Source organism: Pantherophis guttatus, chromosome 13 (assembly GCF_059756535.1).
Source record: "Pantherophis guttatus breed Tessera chromosome 13, ASM5975653v1, whole genome shotgun sequence".
Lineage (NCBI taxonomy): Eukaryota > Metazoa > Chordata > Lepidosauria > Squamata > Colubridae > Pantherophis > Pantherophis guttatus.
Window position 1 is genome coordinate 3,298,255 of NC_142075.1, and position 20,740 is coordinate 3,318,994.

Below are 20,740 nucleotides of genomic sequence, written 5' to 3' on the forward strand. Positions count from 1 at the left end.
ATTAAAGGGTCGCGGCATTAGGAAGGTTGAGAACCACTGCCTTAGCTGCTTGCCTTGCTTCGCTTGCCTGGATCCATTCCATCAGCAAGCAACTCCCTGCCTGCAATCAAGCAAGCAGGGAGTTGTGGACTTCAACTCCCAGAATTCCTCAGCCAGCAAAACAAAGCTGGCTGAGGAATTCTGGGAGTTGAAGTCTACAAGTCTTAAAGTTCTATTGGGTAAGTTTTTTTCCCCTTTGGGATCTTTAAAAAAAAAATAGTTAATTGGGTTTTTTTTTAGTTTTGTTTAGATTTAGTGTGTTTCTGTAGTGTTTCACTCTAACTACACAAACACAAAATCTCACAAAGCTGTATGTGGAATTTTGTGTGTGTAAAGTGTGAAAGTTGGGTTTTTGGGCTTTTTATGGCTGTGTGAGGTTCCTGCTTGTTTCAGGGGCCATTTTGGGTCTAGCACAGCTGCTTTTACATTGTGGGTGAGCCAGTTGATGTTTTTTTAATTTTTATTTGGTGTGCGTTGGAAGTGGGGTAGTCTTATACGGCGAGTATAGCCCAAACCCTATATTTTAACAGGAAAATTTGGGGGTCGTCTTATACACCCAGCCGTCTTATACGCCCAGTCGTCTTATACGCCCAGTCGTCTTATACGCCCAGTCGTCTTATACGCCGGAAAATACGGTACCTATAATAGGGGGAAAACTGAAACACTGACTTTGCAATCTTTAAAAAAGAAATACAAATAAGAAATAAGTCATTTTGTTCTGTAGAAGAAGTAAGCAGACTCTTGACTCTAATACCTGATTGCCCCTTTGGCAGAAACCGCCTTAAATAGGCAGATTTTGTTGCTGGGGAAAAAAATAAACTTGTGCTTTATGGAGTTTGATGATTAGAAAGAATAAACAATGAACAGAAGGAAATTATGTAGGAGTCCATGGCAGATTTTACTCCACTAGCCATAGCTGACTTTAGGGGGTGGTGCTCATCTCCGTTTCAAGGCCATTGAGTCAGTGCTATCTGTAGATGTTTCCATGGTCATGTGGCCAGCATGACATCACAGAACGCTGTTGCCTTCCCACCGAAGTACTATCTATTTATCTACTCGCATTTGCATGCTTTCAAACTGCTAGGCTGGCAGGAGCTGGAGTGAGGATGGGAGTTCACTCTGTCACATGGAGCTTGGCTCTTGAACCTGGGCTGTTGACTTTCCAGCCGACAAGCCTAGCATATTAACCTCTGAGCCATCGTGCTGCCCAGGTAATCTTAGAGAAGGTAAAATATAATTGTAACTGCTATTAAGAAAAAAAAGCCCACTTCTTTATAGCTTACTCTTCTACCACTTCTACCACTTTTTTTACATTTTACTTGCTAATTTCCTTTGTTTTTTGTTGCAAAATTTATTTAATGCAAATTATATATAAGAAAAGAAACATCCTTAAGTAGGCAATTCTTATAACTATCTACCAATCTATGTCATGCCCTAGGAGGAATATTTTCCCTTTCAGTGCAGAATTTTTTCAACTGTGCGATGTTTGAAGGATCTCATGAAAGTAGAGACTAGCGTGTAGGTAATCATACTTAACTTTTGGCTCAGACCAAACCTTTTTTCCCCTTGGCCTTGTCCCAGAGACTATGAGAGATGATTTTCAAGCCACATGAAAAAAGACAGTGGCAAACTAAAATCTCATTCCTGGGCTTCTACTCCGCATGGGACAAGACCAGGCCAAAGCACTCATTAAACCGCATGTAGCAGACGGAGTGCCAAGCGGACCTAGCCAGGTCCCCAACCTTCATTTGCCAGTGAGCCCAACTGGTTTTATATCTTCCTGCTGCTCTCAGATGCCAACCTCCTATAACAGGTGGTGTTGCAAGGTTCTGGGCGGCAGCAGTTGAAATATGTCAGAAGGTGACCTATGTTACAAATTAGTTTTAATGAGTATCTAGACTGTTGCGGAGTGTTTTGTATTATGGTAGATTTGGTTTGCCATGCTCCCCTACTACTACTAGCCCTCCTTTTAAATTCTTTTTAGATTTTTGTTTTTATACTTTTTAGATTTTTATGCTTAATTTTTATTCTCTTGTATCTTTTATGCTTTTTACCCCACCCCTTTTGTGCTGGTCTTTGACTGTAATGAATGTTTTGATTTGATTTGATGTTTCTCCAGATAGATGGTCTTACATTCTCCTCAAGTACCCGCTGGTCCAACAATGGATTCATAGTGAATTCTGTGATAGATGCCTTAGTATCGGGTTCTTCTGGTGAAATGCTGTTTTTGGTTTTCCCAGTATGTCAATTTTGATCAAATAACTCTATATTTGCCTTGTCTATCCAAAGCCAGCATTGTCTTTTCTTAGGTATTGAGTCTCACTCTGAGGTTCTTTCTGGTCAGAAAGGCTTCCTCCTGGCAGTCTTCCCATGAAGATCTGATTTGTGTTGCTTCTTTCTAATGGTAGATTCATGCCTTTAACATCAGTAGAGGCAAGAGCTCCCTGCAGGCCACATGATGAAATTCTAGGATTCTTAGGGACTTCCTTCAGCATCTTGGTCTCTACTCTGAGGCTAAACTGGTTGGGACAGCCTAGCCTGGGCCAGTTGAAAGCTTGAAATCTTCTTCATTTGTTTATTAATTAATTAATTAATTAATTAATTAATTAATTATGAGATTTATATGCCGCCCTATCTCCAGCCGGACTCAGGGTGGCTCACAACAGTAAAAAACATCTAATGAAAAAGTTAAAAAGAAATTAAATCCAAATCTCAAACAGTTAAAAGTGCAATTAAGATTAACAAGTTAAAAATTAAAACCCCATCAGTCCAGGCCAGTCAAACGAAACAGCCACGTTTTCAGGTCGCGATGGAAAGATCTATTGATGATCTATTGGACAGTGGAATGATTGATGTCTACTTTTGGTAAACTTTCATAATCCCTTATTGGGCATCTATAACATTTCTGAAGGCTTAAGAGAGCTCTTTTGAACTAAACTTGATGATACCATACACTAAAATAAATCAAACTAAATATCTGAGGTTTCGTGTTTGTCCCAGAGCCTTTCTAACAGTGTTCTGACCATTCGAATCATCATGATTCTGATTTTAGGCATTTAAGGTAGTGGTAAATGTAAAAGAGTACTTACTTTTTCCACATGCATATTGTGCCTTTATGTCTTGCTATAGCAAGAGAGTCAAACTCATGGGCCGGATGCGTCACACACCGTTTTAGCAAAGGGGGGGGGAGTTGCAATATGTCACATGACGACAATGTGACAATGTGAGTTTGACATCCCTGTACTTTAGGGTCTTACAAAGACCACAAAGGACTACAAATTGTGAAAGGTGCAGATATTTGTTAAAACTATATCCCATTTATCTGTTAGTATTGTTGAGATAAGATTAAAAATTTGTATGTGGAAATCTGTTGAAAAAGTAAAAAAAATGTCGCTTTTTATATGATTGTATTTTCTTCTCTCTTCCTGCTAATGTAATTTCTCAGCTTCTTCAGACTCATGCTGTGTCCACCTTAACTGCTCTTCCCGTGTCATCCTGTTGCAGCTGAGTTTGAAGAAGCCAGGAACGCCAATTCTTACACCTATTTTGGAGAAATTCAGTTTTGAAATTGCTATGATTTAATAGATATACTAAAAATTATACTAAATAGAGGTACTTATCTGCTGATAAATAATTTCTGTTTGTTTTAGCTTTCAATGTCTTCTTATTCCAGCAAACACTTCTCTAGGCTTTGCAGCAAGAATATTATAGGGAAGAAGAGATGGTTAGTTTTCTAAATAGTGAGTTTTTATTGTATTTATATCCTGTCTTTCTTCTGGGAACTAAAGCATATGTATGCTTTCCCTCATTCTTGCCCCAAAGTAACAGTTTCATTAGGTGAGAGTGAGTTGCTGGCCAAAAGGTATCTGGGATTTCATTGGTCAAAGGAGAATAAATGGAGAGTCTTAATTGTGGATTAAAAACTTGTTAATTTTAGGAGTTAATGGTTAGTTCTTTAATGGACAAAAAGGGAGTCCCTAGGGATATCTATTGGAACTGGCATTTTTAAACTTTTATTTTCTATGAACTGGAGTTAATCATGTAACTGGGTTCGCAGATACTACTAATTTATTTCTAGTGGTTAAAAACACAATTGATTTCTCTTTTAAGATAAATAGCAAATGATATTGAATGTGACACATTTTGAAAAAAATTGTAATTGTAAAGCCCAGAGAAATTTTTGACCGAGAAAGCCCCATCACTCTTTTTTTAAAAAACTGTAACCCCTGCCATGTAGTTTATGAATCCTTGGGCATCCAGCCCCACATGGTGAATTTTAGGCACAATTGTGAAATGAGATTCGCTCATCATGCAAAACCAAAGATGAAGACAGACTCCCAGGGAGGCATGAAAAATCTTCTAGTTTTTTTAAAAACTAAAAACCTTTTAAAAGTTTAATTTGTTACAGTCAATCCAGCTTTCCCAAAGTTTTATTTTATTGTTTTCATTGTTCATTTGTGTTTATTTTGTTGATTACACTTTTAGGGGAGGTGTGTATATTAAGATTATATTAAACAGAGGTATGATGGCAAAAAGTTTAGGAATCCCTGCACTAAATCATAAATCATAACTAGCCAACTACAGTGATTGAATTTCCAAACCATGCTAAACCAAAATAAAAGCCAATGTTTTGGGTATGAGGAGGGAGCCCTGTTTTAACAAAAAGAAGCAAACTCTTTTTAAAATCCCAGGTATTTCTGACCAAATGATTGATAGAAGGTCCTGCTGTGAGCATCCAAATGGAAAATTGAATTTCACTTTCTGTTTTCCATAATTTTCCTTTGTTTGTATTATTAATTTCCCAGCTATAAATTTTTTAGAATAAGATTGAAGCATGGATAGGTTTAATTCTGAATATATTTGGAGAAGAGCCTCCTAATACAGAATTTACTAAACTATAAATTGTTCTGGACCTGGGGTGAAATGCTCCTGGTTTGGACCAGATCGCCTGATCCGGTAGCGATAGAGGTGGGTGGTTTGGAAAACTGGTAGCAAAAATCCCTGCCAACCCCCCCCCCCCCCATGCCCAGCTGAGCCGCACAATCATCAGAGGCTTTTTTTTTTTTACTTTTAAAAGCATTTTTTCTACAACCTCTTCGGCCGAAAAAATGCTTTTAAAAGTTTTTTTAAAAAAAGCCTCTGATGATCGCGTGGCTCAGCTGGGATCGTCAAAGGCATTTAAAAGAAAAAAAACCTCTGCTGATCAGGCAACTCAGCTGGGATCGTCAGAGCCTTTTGAAAGCATTTTTCACAATCTCTTCGCCGAAGAGGTTGTAGAAAAAATGGTTTTAAAAGTAAAAAAAAAAAAACTGACCACACCCATCCAGTCACATTATCCCCACCAAGCCACGCCCACAGAACCGGTAGTAACAAATTTTAGATTTCACCACTATTCTGGACCCTTATATATCAAGATCCTTAGTGTTTCTAACTTACATTATAGTTTTGCTCCATAATTGATCAGCAAAACTTTTTCAACTTGGGAATAGCTTATCTTCAAATAAAAAAGTCCCTGCGGGTTTTATTCTGCTAGTCATAGCTGATTATAGGGAGCAGTGCTCATCTCCATTTCAAGGCCATTGATTCAGCGCTGTCCAAAGACATTTCCGCAGTCATGGGGCTAGCATGATATCCACAGAGCACTGTTACCTTCCCACCAAGTGATACCTATTTATCTACTTGCATTTGCCTACTTTTGAATTGCTAGGTTGGCAGGAGTTAGGGTAAGGACGGGAGCTCACCCTGTTGTGTGGCGTTCAGGTCTTGAACCTGGGCTGCCAACTTTCCAGCCGACAAGCCCAGTAACTTAACTGCTGAGCCACCATGCTGCCCTCTATACAGCAGGACCTTATATACTTACTTCCTGTGTGTTTAATAATCTTCCTTATCAGTCATATTTCAATTTCAACTTGATACCTATCTTTAATGAGACCCTGAGACTCCATTTAAGAATAGAGGGGCTTGTTATGTATTAAATATTTTATTGGGCAATATTATAAACTTCAGGGTTTATAATAATTGTAGTATTGACAGCAGATTTCCTGGTGTTGACCTGTTTAGACCAGTCATTGAAACTCTGAAGCCCAACACTGCCTAACAGACATGGACTGTGAAAGACTAAACCAGAATATTTAATATCTTTATCCATTTGTAACTACTGTTTTTGTAAATGGATGCTCTTCTTGACATGTATACTTTATACATTTCCGACGTAGGTCTGTATTTGATAGTTTTCAGCCCCCTAATACTGTTTCCCTATGCACCTATGTTTGTGTGCCTATGCATGTAATATTTGAAGAGTAACCTAAACTTTGGCAATAGATTAATGAGTTTTAGTTCAGTGAAGATAATCATAATTGAATCTATGAGTTTTAAAGATGTGATAGGATTGTTTTTCTAAAACTTAAGCAGTTTAACTGCTGGATTGCCTGCTTCTTGTTTTTCTTTTTTTTCTCCCCACCTCAAATATTGTGCTATCTCTTTTGAATTTGAACAGCAGGTATCTGTCCCCAGTGGATATTCTGTACTTAAACAGATATTGAGGCTTTATTCTTGCCCCATGGAAATAAGCTTGGCTTTGCCATAAAACCTCCAAGGCAGTATATATATTTTATTATAATACCTATATTGTAGGTATTATCTGTGACATGTTGGGTCATCCTTTGAGAGAAAGGTAGTGTAGTCTGGTGTGATTAGAACGAACATTAAATTTTAAGTTGACCATATTTTTTTTACCCCAATGCTGGACAGACTCCATAGATCATCTATGAAAAATATATGTCATTAATAGAAAAACAAATACGGTGGCAAACAAACTTCAATAATTAGTCAAAATTTCCTAACTTAAACAGAGAAAGAGAATGACCATGTGCAGCCAAAAAGGCCCTGGGAGTGGGAGTGACTTCTGACTTCCTGCCTGCTTTCCTGTTGACTACTTGTGGGAAGCTGGCAGGGAGTTTTAGAATGGGCCAAAATCAAGCTGGATAGCTAATCATTGGGAAAAAATGATAAGATAAAGAACTGTTAAAATAATGGAATCAAATTTAATAGAAACAAATTAAAATTATTCAGTTAAAAAATTAAAAGCAAAGGTGGACAATTGTGACTTAAAAGTAGAGGTGGAGAGTTGTTTACCTTTTTAAAAAAGTTTCTAAACTCTTTAGAACTATCTAAAGTTCTGCAGTGCTTTAACCATTGTGATGGGAACTTCCTCTAAGAGATTCTGATTAAATAAGAAATACTCAAAATAGTATTCCCAGTCAGTCTTCATTGAACATATTTGTTGTACTAGAAAAAATGTGAAGCCCTAAAATAATTTATTATTATTAAATAAGGGATATTTTAGGGATCAATAGGAATCAATAGCCGCTCCTGCCACCCCTAGGGAGAAACCGCGGCACCTGCCTGGAGCCTGCTTCCGATGTGGAAAAGAGGGCCAATGAGCAGCCAACTGCCTGACCCTGCAACCCATGTCGGTAGCAAGGGGCCCAGGCCAACTGAAGGCCAAGAAGATGCTGAGGAAGGGAAAAGAGAAGACACGGGTGGTGCAGCAGGTCCTGGAGGTCTCTTCCCCCTCTAGTGGGCGGGGGGGGACTCTGACCGCCAGCAACACCAACCTGGTCTTCTACAAAAGTGACAGCAAAGGGGAGGATGATCCGATGGTAAATGGAACCATCGCCCCTTTGACTGCTTAGGCGGAGATGCTAGTGGCCCACTCGCACAAAAAGGGGTCTTCACAGTCCTGGTAGACTCAGGGCTGTTGCTTGGTTAGCTTGCGAACTGCGGAAAAGATGGGACTGAAACTTAAAAAATTGAGGCAACCTATGAAGTTTGAAAAAGAAGATGGCTCCCTTACTGGGGGGGTTGCCAGCAACATATCTAACTGAGCCAGTAAACCTGAGATCAGGAAGCCACAAGGAAATTATGCAGTTCATAACTTCATAGTGGCCCTAAAAATGTCAAAGACTATGATATTGGGGTTGACATGGAAAGACAACAACTGGTGCTGGAGTAGTAGAGCAGGTGGACCGCAACCCATAAGAGTGAAGTGCAAAGGTAGCGAACCCCACTGGTGGGGAGGGGAAAGATAGAGCCCATCAATTAATTAACCGAGGGCAGCCAAGAGGGACCCATCCCAACTCATCCAAAAAGAATATCAGGACTTAGCAGAAGCATTCAACAAGCGAAAATCAGACGTACTCCCTCCCCATCGCCCCACTGACTGTGCCATTGAGATACTGCCAGGGGCGAAATTATCCAAACCAAAGATGTACTCAATGACCTGAGACAAATGGAGGAGCTCAGGACTTTTGTGGATAAAAACCTAACTAGGGGCTTCATTCAACTGGCAGTCAGTGTTCTTCAAAGAGAAGAATAGTAATAGCACTTAGACTTAAGTGCTATTGCTTAGTGCTTAGACCCCGCTTCACAGGGCTTTAGGCCCTCTCTAAGCGGTTTACAGAGTCCACATATGGCCCCCAACAATTTGGGACCTCATTTTCAGCTCCAGGCTGACTCAGCCTTCCATCCTTCCAAGGTGGATACCTTGGAAGGATGGACGGCTGAATCAGCCTGGAGCCTGGTGAGATTTGAACAGCCAAATTGCAGGCAGCCAGCAGTCAGCAGAAGTAGCCTGCAGTACTACACTGTAACTACTGCGTCACCATGGCTCATAAAGATGGGCCTTTGAGATTATGCGTGGGTTTTCAAGGGATCAATAGTGTTTGTGTGGAAAACATGCATCCCTTCCCCATTACGAAGGACATGCTGGAGTAAGAATAAAATAAGGCAATGGGTGGAAAACCACTTTCAATTGACCCTTAGGTGCTTCCAGTTCCGAGTGATGCCTTTTGGGTTGCAAGGAGCACCCACAGTGTTCATGCAACTAATCAGTGAAGTGCTGCATGAGCACCTGTATAAGGGGGTGCTGGTGTACCTGGTCGATACCTTCATTTATTCTGAGACAATGGAAATCCACATGAAATTAGTGTGGGAGGTGCTAAGAAAACTATTAAAAGCTAAGTGGCAGGCCCGAAGCCTGAAGGCACAAAGGTAGAAAGAAAAAAAGGTTCCAGGAACCCTGACACTAAGCTCTATGCCAAATTGCGGCACCATCTCCTGCTGGCCATGCCAACCTGGGTCGAGGTTCAGCCAACTGGGCAAGGGGTTCTTTGGCTCGCTGATTCCCAAAGGCATCCTTCAGTACCTTTCGGGTTTTCCTGCTTGTCCGATTCCCCCTGGAGCTCTTCCTCACCCCAGCCACCGTGTCGCTTCCATCTCCTGGCCCCCCGGCTCCCCTGGGTGCAATGTGACGCAGTTTTACACCTGTGATCTACCCCAATCAGTCCCACCTATGTCGATCTTAACTGAACCATTTTGCTCAAGTACTGTGCTGTGTTAAATGTTGTTTTCAAATTCTGACTGCACATAAGGTAAGTTGTTTTGATACGGGGTTCCCAATGGATCATTTGTTTAGTATATAGGCCGAGGTACCTGTCTGCCACCCTCTTATACAGGCAACAATCAAATAGGATGTGAGCCAGGTCTTCTGCTTCTGCCACTCCGCAAATGCAGAGATGTCTATTATAGGGTATAGAATGGAATCTCCCATCTCTGACCATTATGTCAAGCTTTTCGAATCTCATTCGCGTAAATATCTCCCTAAAATGTTTTGGCAGTTGTAACTTTAAATAGCTGTCTATTTGAAAAGTATGTTTGTATTTATTCAGCCATTTCAAGCTATCAACCTTACTAAGGATAGCTGTATCATTTTGTGCTTCTATATCCTTGATTCTTTGGGCAGCTCTTTTTTTAGTTTGTTCCCCTGTTACACAAGAGACAGGAAGGCCACATCTATTTACAAAATTTATCAGTGTAGTCATCCAAGAGGTTTGTGATTGTGATTTTATCTGCTCTAGTAAGCATAATTTGGGGAGTCTGTCAGTCTCCATTTCATTGATTTTGTGCCAGTAGTTAATGCTCTGATTTTGGATAGTGCATGAATTGTATAAATTCCCAATTCAGCTTTAACTGCTGCAGCAGATGTCCTTAGATCTACCTGGTTGACTGTTACAGCAGAGCTTGCTTGCTATCAGAGTGGCCCCAGCTGGTTCCCTAGGAAAGAACAACCCTTGACTCCATTGATGTTAGAGAAAAGGTATTTTTACTAGTGATGCTGAGTGTAGCATGAGCAAGGCAAGCTCTGAAGAAAAACCGTGTGAAAATCATATATTGAAAGCAATCCCTCAATGTCCAAACCCCTCCCCTCTGGGAGAATAGTCCAATCAGGTCCTGTTCCAATGTTTTGGGAACCTGGTACTGTAGGTGCTGCAGTAAACTCCTTTCCCAGGGCTAGTGTCCTTGAAGGCAGGAACATAGCTTGGTTTGGCACCTCTGTTTGTTGTCAGTGTCCACACTCTCCAATTTCCCATAGCATACTTTAACGCCTCCAGTACTCTTCCCCTCCCAAATGCCCCCTCCCTCCTGGTTATAGCAGTTGCTAGTGAGCTTCAAAGAAAGTAAAGATGGCAGCTGACAGGTAAAGTTTTTTAACCTTTCATCCTCATAACTTCCCATCAGTGGAAGCATCTTTTCTTGATTTTTGTTGTTTTTCCAGATAATAAGCTGAGAACTTGAACAGTTTGATTGGTTTCTGTCTTTGTAGGCAGTATGTAGAAGATCTGGTAATAGATGTGAATTATTTAAGAGCCTCAGACTGAATTGCCCTCAGAAAAAGAAATGTCATTGAATGAGGGAATGGAGAACTTCTGTAATAAAACACTGACTTAAAGGATGGTGCCATCAAGAGAACCTTGGAATCCAAAACCATGGTCTACAATGGGTGTCAAACTGGATTTCTTCGAGGGCTGGATCAGCATTGTTCTCCACAGGGCGGCTGGGGGAAGGGGGGGAGACCTAACGTACACCTCCTGCAGCATTTTGCCGGCCAAAATGGGGATAGCAGAAGGTAATGGGCAGTCGGGAGAAAGAGGAATTGCTTAATTCATTCTTTGTATCTGTCTTTGCATAAAAAGAAAAAATAGTCCAATCTAACAAAAAGCAGTACTGTAAAACCTAATCTGTTGATTAAGAATACAAGTAAAAACAGGCAAGAAAATGGTAAAACAACTACTATCCACTCTAGACAAGTTCAGATTACCAAGACTAGATAGATTACATCTCAGAGTTCTGAAGAAGCTGGTAGACCTGATCTTGGAAAATTCAGCCATATCTTTCTCTAAAATCCTGGAGCACTAGGGAAATATCAGAAGACTGGAAAAGAGCCAATGTGGTTCCCATCTTTAAAAAAAAGAAAAATGGATCGAGGAAACGGGACCAATCAGCCTGATATCAATATCTGGGAAGGGTCCTGGAAAAAGATAAGCAATGGATCTGTAAACACCTAGAAACAGGCAGAACTTACTAGAAGCCAGCATGGGTTTGTCAAAGACGGATTATTGCATTCTTTGAGAAAGTGACTAAATTAGTAGACCAGTGAAATACTATGGACATAATATACTTGCATTTCAGTAAGGCATTTGACAAAGTAGACCATCACCTACTTTTTGGTAAGATAGAAAAATATGGGATAGACAGTATCACCATCAGATTGATTTGTAACTGGCTGATCTACAGCACTCAACATATAGTCCTCAATGGAACTACATCTACATGGAGGGAAGCATGCAGTGGGGTACCCCAAGGTTCTGTCATAGGCCCAGTACTCTTCAACATCTTCATTCGTGATTTAGATAAAGAGATAGAAGGGGAACTCATCAAATTTGCAGACAACACCGAGCTGGATAGAATAGCCAATGCTTAGAAGATCCAGAACAGTTTTGATGGATTAGAACACTGGATCCTATCCAACAAAATGCAGTTCAGTAGTAAGAAAAGTAAGATCTTACACTTAGGCAAGAAAACCCTAATCCACAGGTATAGAATAGGCAGTACTGGCTCAACAGCAGTAACTATGAGCGATGTCTAGTAGCCCTAGTGGACAATCACTAGGCCACTGCTATCCTAGGTACATCAACAGAAAGCTAGTAATAAGATCACATGAAGCGTTAGTACCACTTTATACTGCACTGGTAAGGCCACACTTGGAATACTGTGTCCAGTTCTGGCCATTACAGTACAAAAAAGATGTTGAGACACTACAGTGCAGAGGAGATCATCAACTATGATTAGTGGATTGGTAGCTAAAGCATACGATGAACAGTTGCAGGAACTAGCTACCGTATTTTCCAGCGTATAAGACGACGGCGTATAAGACGACCCCCAAATTTTCCTGTTAAAATATAGGGTTTGGGCTAAACTCGCCGTATAAGACTACCCCTCTTCCAACGCACACCAAATAAAAATTAAAAAACATCAACTGGCTAACCCACAATGTAAAAGCAGCTGTGCTAGACCCAAAATGGCCCCTGAAACAAGCAGGAACCTCACACAGCCACAAAAAGCCCAAAAAAACAACTTTCACACTTTACACACACACAACACAACACAGCTGGCTCACCCACAATGTAAAAGCAGCTGTGCTAGACCCAAAATGGCCCCTGAAACAAGCAGAAACCTCACACAGCCACAAAAAGCCAAAAAAACCCCAACTTTCACACTTTACACACACAAAATTCCACATACAGCTTTGTGAGATTTTGTGTGTTTGTGTAGTTAGAGTGAAACAGTACAAAAACCCACTAAATCTCAGAAAGCTGCACAAATATTATTTTATTTTATTTTTATTTTTATATGAAAGCTAAATTTAAAACTTCCTAAACTTTAAATGGCTAGGTCTAAAAAAGAACAACTAAAAAACCCCCCAATTAACTATTTTTTTTAAAGATCCCAAAGGGGAAAAAAACTTACCCAATAGAACAGGGGTCTCCAACCATGGCAACTTTAAGACTTGTAGACTTCAACTCCCAGAATTCCTCAGCCAGCTTTGTTTTGCTGGCTGAGGAATTCTGGGAGTTGAAGTCCACAACTCCCTGCCTGCTTGATTGCAGGCAGGGAGTGGCTTGCTGATGGAATGGATTCAGGCAAGCGAAGCAAGGCAAGTGTTGCGACTAGCAGCTAAGGTAAGCAAGCTGGAGGGGGAAAACTTTTTTTCTTCTCCATGGCTCTGGCGATCCCAGCTGCGTTGCCTGATTAGCAGATCGTCAGGGCTTGGATCGCCAGAGCCATTTAAGGCTCGCCAGAGCCTTTCGGGCTGGTCTGCCTGGTTACAGGAGAACGACACCCGGCGTATAAGACCACCCCTGACTTTTGAGAAGATTTTCATGTGTTAAAAAGTCGTCTTATATGCCGGAAAATACAGTATGTCTAATCTAATGAAGAAAAGGACTAAGGAGTGACATGATAGCAGTGATCCAATGTTTGAGCGGTTGTCACAGGAGTGGGTCAGCCTATTCTCCAGAACACTTATGGGCACGACAAGAAGTAATGGATGGAAGCTTATCAAAAGAGAGCCAATGCAGAACTAAGGGGAAGTTTCCTGACAGAATAGTTTCCTGGTTTCCTGACCAGTAGAACAACTTGCCTTCAGAATTTGAGGGTACTCCATCACTGCAGGTTTTAAAGAAGATACTGGATAGTCATTCGTTCAAAATGGTATATGGTCTCCTGCTTCGCCAGGGGGTTGGACTGTTATTCTGTAATTGTATACTCTTGAGTAATTCCTTCTTGAAATCCTGGGAGCTTTTGCCAATCAGTGACAAGGCAGCTTCCTACAGGCTTACCGTACCTGTCAGAAATAGGTGGGATAAATTTGCTTCCACTACAGCTGTGTCAAAAGTTAGACGCTTTTCCTTTAGCACCTGCTTATCCTAGAAAGCTTTTTATTCAGAAAAGCATATATGAATGGAATGCAGAAAGACAGGTTTGGGAGAAAAGATTCCATGTGTTGCTGTTTGCTTTGTATGCATGACTTACCTGAATTATGAACCGTCTGGCTGATTCATTGAGTTCTCCAATTTTCTTAGGGCTGATTGTGTAAGAATGTAAAAAGAAAACAATGTAAACAATGCCTTCGTTTCTCAAATTCCTAGATACTAGGCTAATTTTTTTGAGTACCTAGAATCCAGTTATAAACGTGATAATTGTTTATAATGATTATAGAATAAACTTAATTCTACTTTTAATTAAGTACTGTTGTTATTTTAGAAGATTAAAGAAGATTTTTAAAGTTTTAAAACAATGTATTTTCTGTTCTTGTCTTACATAGCTTTACATGTGATACCATCAAAAATGAGGCTGAGAACACGGAAAGCTTCTCAGCAGTCAAATCAAAATCATACACAGCGTGCATTGAGAGTAAAGAGGAAATACTCAGACGTGGAGGAGAACATAACCGTTGGTGGAGGAAAACTTCAGAAAAATGAAACCGGTTTACTATCTTCAATTAAGAAGTTCATTAAAGGAAGTACCCCAAAGGTAAATATTCAGGAACCTCTGTTACATTTTGACATGCATAATATATCTTCCAAGATAGCTTACAAAAGCAAACATTTAAATAGCAATCATTAAAACATTTGGAATAAAATCAGTTGTAAATCTATTCGGGGAAACGTGAAAAAGCTATCTGAAGACAGCAAGCATTTTCCAAAGTATTTCAAGTATGGCTCAAGAAGTTTGAACACTAGTTAATGCCAGGCTGATGCCTCCTAGTAAAAGGTCAGCTTTGAAGAGATGCTGGTTTCTTAAGTTCCTCTGCTGCATCTGCTAACTGATGGTTTGGTTTGTTGGCTGTCACGTCAGCATCATCATTTTGTCCAGAAACAGGTTGGTAGCCCTTGTGGGATCAGTATAATGCCACCTGGTTATCTGGCCCCTACAGGATGCTCTTGTTTTCTGAGCTCAGCCAGTTCAGTTGATTTGAATTGTATAAATTCCAGTTTTTCCCTTTTAAGAGAGCAGTAAGTACTTGGCTAATCTAAAAACCAGTTGAGGGAACAAAAAGAAATCAAAGAAACCCACTGGTGAAACTAAAGTCAAATGTGGGGAACTCCCAGTCATGCTTTATAGTGCATAAGCATTGCAGTTCTATCGGAAGCAGGCGCATTGCCCTGATTTTTGAAGGAATGGTTATTATTGCAGCAGTGTGTGTGTGGGGGGGGGGGGTGTTTATTTCAATTGAGAGGAAATAATTTATAAAATCAAAAAAAGGGATTCTATAAGGAAAACAGACTAAAGAGCAAGTTCACTGGATGAGAGGCAACAAGAAGCAAAGGTGTAGAACAATGTTTCTGAACCTTGGCAACTTGAAGATGTATGGACTTCAACTCCCAGAATTCCCCAGCCAGCTTTGCTTTGCTGACTGCGGAATTCTGGGAGTCAGAGTCCACACATCTTCAAGCTGCCAAGGTTCAGAAACACTGATGTAGAAGATATTCTGCATCGCTTGGAGATAGTTTTGAGGACCCTTTAGGAAAAACAGCCTTTAAGGGAGAAAGCAGAAAAATGCCACAAAAGAGAGAAATAGGACAGTGAATTTCTGAAGTGAAGCGGGAAGGCAGTGAGCGTCTCATTAACGCAAGGTAGTCCTCGACTTGCAGTAGTTCATTTAGTGACTGTTCAAAGTTAAAACAGCACTGAAAAAAGTGACTTATGACTGTTTTTCACATGACCATTGACAGCATCTCCATGATCACTTGATCAAAATTCAGATGGCAACTGACTCATATTTATGATGGTCACAGTATCCTGGGGGGTCACATGATCCCCTTTTGCAACCTTCTGAGAAGCAAAGTCAATGAGGAAGCCAGATTCACTTCACAACCGTCTTACTAAGTTGACAACTGCAGTGATTCACTTAACAACTGGCAAGAAAGGTTGCAAAATAGGGCAAAACTCACTGAACAAATACCTTGCTTAGCAATAGAAATTTGGGGCAAAGCATAGCAGTATAATGAATTTTGAAGATCTTAAAGGAAGCTTAGGACTCTGTTTCTTAGGTGGTCTTCCTATCCATTGTCCTGCCCATAGAAAAGTCTCAGATACTGTATTTTTCGGAGTATAAGACGCACCTACCTTTTTGGGGTTTTTTTTAAAGTTTTTTTTTTATTTTTTAGACAAACACACATACAAACATAAAATGTATTTTCTTTGAACAGAGTATTTGGCTGGTTCACAAATTTAAACTGTTTAGTCATTTCAATTAAATTTACAATTTCTATATTTCCTTTTTGCCATATTTATTCATCTATTTTTTAAAAAAAAAAACCAATATTAGCCTTCATTCTCATCTCTAATCTTATCAAATTCAATTTTTTCCCTTCTATTCTATATTATACCCCTTCCTATTATCATCTATTTTTACATCCATCCTCACATTGATTATGTAATTATCATCAATGTGGGTTAATTATGTAATATTACAATTTTTTAATACAAATTCAACATTTTAATATAAATCAATTAGTTATATAACTATCTTTGTATATTAATCAATATGAACATGAATATTCCAATTATTTCCGTGCAATCCAATTTCTTACAAATCAATTAATTATATTTAACAATAATAATAAACCAAATAATTTCCCCCTCTTATGTTACTCATTTTCACATCTTAAACTCTCCCAATTTTGCCCATATAATCCTCCAAATCACAACTTAATCATTTCTACTTTCATCACAATATATAATTAAAAATATTTCAATCATTACAATTTCCCTAATTAAATTTAAAAATGTTCTAGCTGTTATCCAAGCTATAATTTAATCCTTTTTACTTTCACCACCATTTACCATTAAAGGTATTTCAATTGTTACAGTTTATACTTATTCATATTTCTAAAAAAAAGAAAAACTTATCATTGTCTAGATTTCAAAAATACAAAGACAAATATTCCAATTATTATTCATTTCATTTTTACAATCATGATTTCCCATTTATTTCTTATTACTATTCATATTTCAATTCTAAATATGTATAAAATTTTTCTCTCTCATTTTTCTTTTCATTTTTCTTTTTGCCTTTTTCTTTCTCCTTTTTTTCTTTTGTGTTTTAAAATCTTGAACTCTCCTCTTTTGCCCTAAATTTCCCATTGTTTGCACCTATCTTTTTTGGTGAGGAAAAAAAAGAAAAATAAATCTCGCTCTGCCTAATTTTGCCTCATTGCAGCAAACAGCCTGCTTTACTTTCAGTTTCGCTTTCAGCATAGCTTGATTAGCACAAGGGGGAAAAAAATCTGCTCCAGCAATATATCTCTTTGCAGTAAGCAGCAGAGCTGTGTCCAAAACAGCTGAGAGCAAATCAGCTGAGAGTCGGGAGGCCAATCCAATCAACTTGTGCTAATTAGTCTATGCTGAAGCTGAAAGGAGCTGTTTTTTCTTGCCGTTTGCTTGCAAGGAGGTAACTGCTGCGAGGCACAGGCCAAAGGATGGGGGCCGGTGGGTGGGTGGGGCTACATTTGGTGTATAAGACGCATCTAGATTTTCACCCCCTTTTTGGGGGTAAAAAGGTGTGTCTTATACTCCGAAAAATACAGTATCTTCTAGATGACTTACAGGAAATGTTGGAGTTTCCAAAGTACAATAATAGGAATGTTGGAGGAAAGTGACTATGTAAAGTTGCAACTTCTTTATTTAAGGGAGCCCAAAGCTGAATATAATTGAATGCATATCCTAATTAAAAAATCCTTTTAATAAACTTAAAATGATTATAAATAGGAATTCCTTTCCAAAGCAGCTATGGATAAAGGAACCCAAGATAGGTGAAATTTCCTGTGTAAAGAGAAATTAAAATCATAACTGCAAATTACATAAATTATTAAGGAACAGATCACTAAGGAAAAATACATTATTAAACTGGGATTGAAGTAATGACTAAGGTTCAATCTTTTTTCTTGGACAAGACAACCACCTGGCTGGAGGGGACAGTCTTCTTTTCAAAAAGTAGAAAAAGAAAGAAATAAAGATCATTCAATCTGATACCAATAGCAATAGCACTTAGACTTCTGTACTGCTTCACTGTGTTTTACAGACCTCTCTAAGCAGTTACAGAGTCAGCCTCTTGCCCCCAACAATCTGGGTCCTCATTTTACCCACCTCAAAAGAATGGAAGGCTGAGTCAACCTTGAGTTGTTCAGAATTGAACTTCTGTAGTGAGCAGGAAGTTAGCCTGCAGTACTGCATTCTAACCACTGCGCCACCACAGCTCTTATAATTCCCAATACCTGGGAAGACTAGAGCAGGGCTGTCAAACTCGTGGCGTCAGGGCGGTGTCATATGATGTATTGGGACTTTTCCCCTCTTTGCTAAACCAGGTGTGGGTGACGAGTTTGACAGGCCTGCTCTAGAGTGATCATAAACAATGCAGTAATTATTATAAATCAGTGTGGAATGGGTTGGCTCTTTCAATTCAAAATTTATATATTGAGATTAGGTAAATTTCTTCATACGTTTCATATATTGTGGAAATAACATAAGAGGAAAATCTTGATTTCATGCAACCATTTGATAAATACTCCATGACATTTCAATTAGCAAGTTAAATTGGAAGCGGATGGTACAGTAATTTTGAAAACTATTCACAAATAGTATGTACCAGGTATGAACTGGGATGCCACAAAGTTCAGCCTTGTAGTCTTTAGCATTTCTGTTAATGGTGTGGCTGAAAAAGTGGAAGGAGTTCTCGTATAATTTGCAGATGAAATAAGATAAAACACAGTAATATTAGAAGAAACAGAAATAATCTTGATAGAAAAATAAAATGAAATTAACAATGAAACCTAAAAAAAAATGTTTAGGAAATTGTCCCTCTGCTAAATCTCTCTACGGGTGGAACAGAAAAAGTGATCAGTGTGGCTGACATTTAAAAATTGGGCAGAGTGATTTTTCTATATAGAACATATGTTTCTTTATTTTTATGGGCTTGGGAGTTTATTTTTGTCTTTTTCTGGCATGTTAAAGCAGTGAAAATAATGGAACAAATAGTATAATCTAAATGGGAATTTAAATTTGAATTAGGCTTGATACGTTTTTTTTTCTTTTATGACATATTTTTGCCAAAAGCCTATGAAGTGAAAAGGGTGAAAAAAAGATAAACGTTGGAAATTTGATTTTCATGAAAGCAGTACAAATGGACAGAGAAAGTTTGCTAGTAACAGTAAGGTATAATTTGGTGTATTTGTTTTGTTAAGGATGAACGAGAACACCCTGCAAAGAGAAGTAGAATTGAACGTGACATAGAGGACAACTTAATTACATCCACTCCCCGAACAGGAGAAAAGCCTAATAAACAGCTTTCTCGAGTTAGGCGGAAAAGTCAAGTGAATGGAGGTTTGTAAATATCCCAGTCTTTAGCTGAAAGGGGGGCTTTGGTCCTTCCGCCATTGATTCTTTTGACCTTGGCTTCAGAGAAGAGAACGATTGCAGAACTGCTGATATGTTACTTTAAACATATTTTCCTTATTGTGCAAAGTAATTTTCTTAAACATCTGAGCTAAACCATGATGCCCGGTTTGTGGATTGGAAACCAATGCTTAAGAAAGTGATGTCTCCAGAGCACAGATAAAGAGAACTGAATACTCATGAATTTCCTTTACACAATTAATAGGATAACTTTCTCTTTCGTGAAAATGGCCTTCCCTGTAAAGCAGTGGCCCCTAACCTGTTGGGCACCAGGGAAAGATTCTGTGGAGAGACGTGTGTGTGTGTGTGTGTGTGTGTGCTTTCATGTGCTGCCTGCATCCCGCGGATGGGGCTTTGCTTGTTTGCGTGGCCCAGTTTCTGGCATGCTGCCAGTCCACAGACCGGGGGTTGGGGAGCCCTGCTGTAAAGGAACCCTGCATTTTTGCTTTGCTAACCATATAAGCAGTTCTACTACCTGCAGCTCATAATTACCTATTAACAGTTACCTCTCATCACAAACCAATGTAATAAGCAGTATATTTATAACAATATGGTGATGAAAAAGAAGACGATACCAATGTCAGATTGATTTACAAATACTTATCTATGTGTTTATTTATATAAAACTTATTGGCTGCTCATTTTACCTCAGGATAACTCTTAGCAAATATTAAATATTAATCATTTATTTTATTTATCAAATACAGTAACCGGCCATCTCCCTTTCAGAGGGACTGATCATATGATCTGAATTAACAATTTACAGTAAAACATCTCTGCTGCAGCTTTTAGCTCACTTCCTTAAATTATAATATTCCGTGTGTTTCTTAAAGATTTCTGTATGGTAAAGTCAGCGGGAGTTTCCCAGACTACAAGTTAGCCAATTGTGAATCTTCATTGCCTTGGAAACCATGAGCCATGAGAGTATCAGCCTTGTGGACATGCCAGCTAGGGCATGGCTTTCTAAGGTTTAATTCCTGCAGTACATTTGTGCTCATCCAGGAATCTGATGTTTAATTGAAACTTTGTCACTCCAACCTATATTGGAAAAATCACACTAGAAACTTAGTGCACTTTTCTGTTTGTCTGTTCCAGAAGCTGGGAATTATGAAATGGCAAACCAGCATGTCCGGCAAAATGGAAAATTGGATGATAATCCTACCACCTGCAGCCCCCCAAGGACTACATTATTGGGGACCATATTTTCTCCTGTCTTCAATTTTTTCTCACCAGCAAATAAAAATGGCAAGTACTACACAAAATTGCATTTAGCTCTTAACATGCATCTAAAACAGTGACCCCCAACCTTTCCATCTTGGCAGCCCGGCCGGGGGGTGGGGAGAGG

The 20,740-nt window shown here is 39.2% G+C and overlaps 1 protein-coding gene across 4 annotated transcripts in view; it reads left to right on the forward strand.

The window, feature by feature from the left end:
- The window catches only part of CTDSPL2 (CTD small phosphatase like 2), a 44,396-nt gene that overhangs the window by 5,482 nt on the left and 18,174 nt on the right, over window positions 1-20,740 (forward strand). For all 4 annotated transcript variants that reach the window (XM_087877894.1, XM_060694737.2, XM_087877896.1 and 1 more), the window contains 3 exons: window positions 14,264-14,472; window positions 19,185-19,323; window positions 20,491-20,640. In XM_087877894.1, coding sequence (XP_087734020.1) covers window positions 14,287-14,472; window positions 19,185-19,323; window positions 20,491-20,640 — 475 coding nt within the window. In that variant the 5' untranslated portion in view covers window positions 14,264-14,286. The remainder of the gene's footprint in view (window positions 1-14,263; window positions 14,473-19,184; window positions 19,324-20,490; window positions 20,641-20,740) is intronic.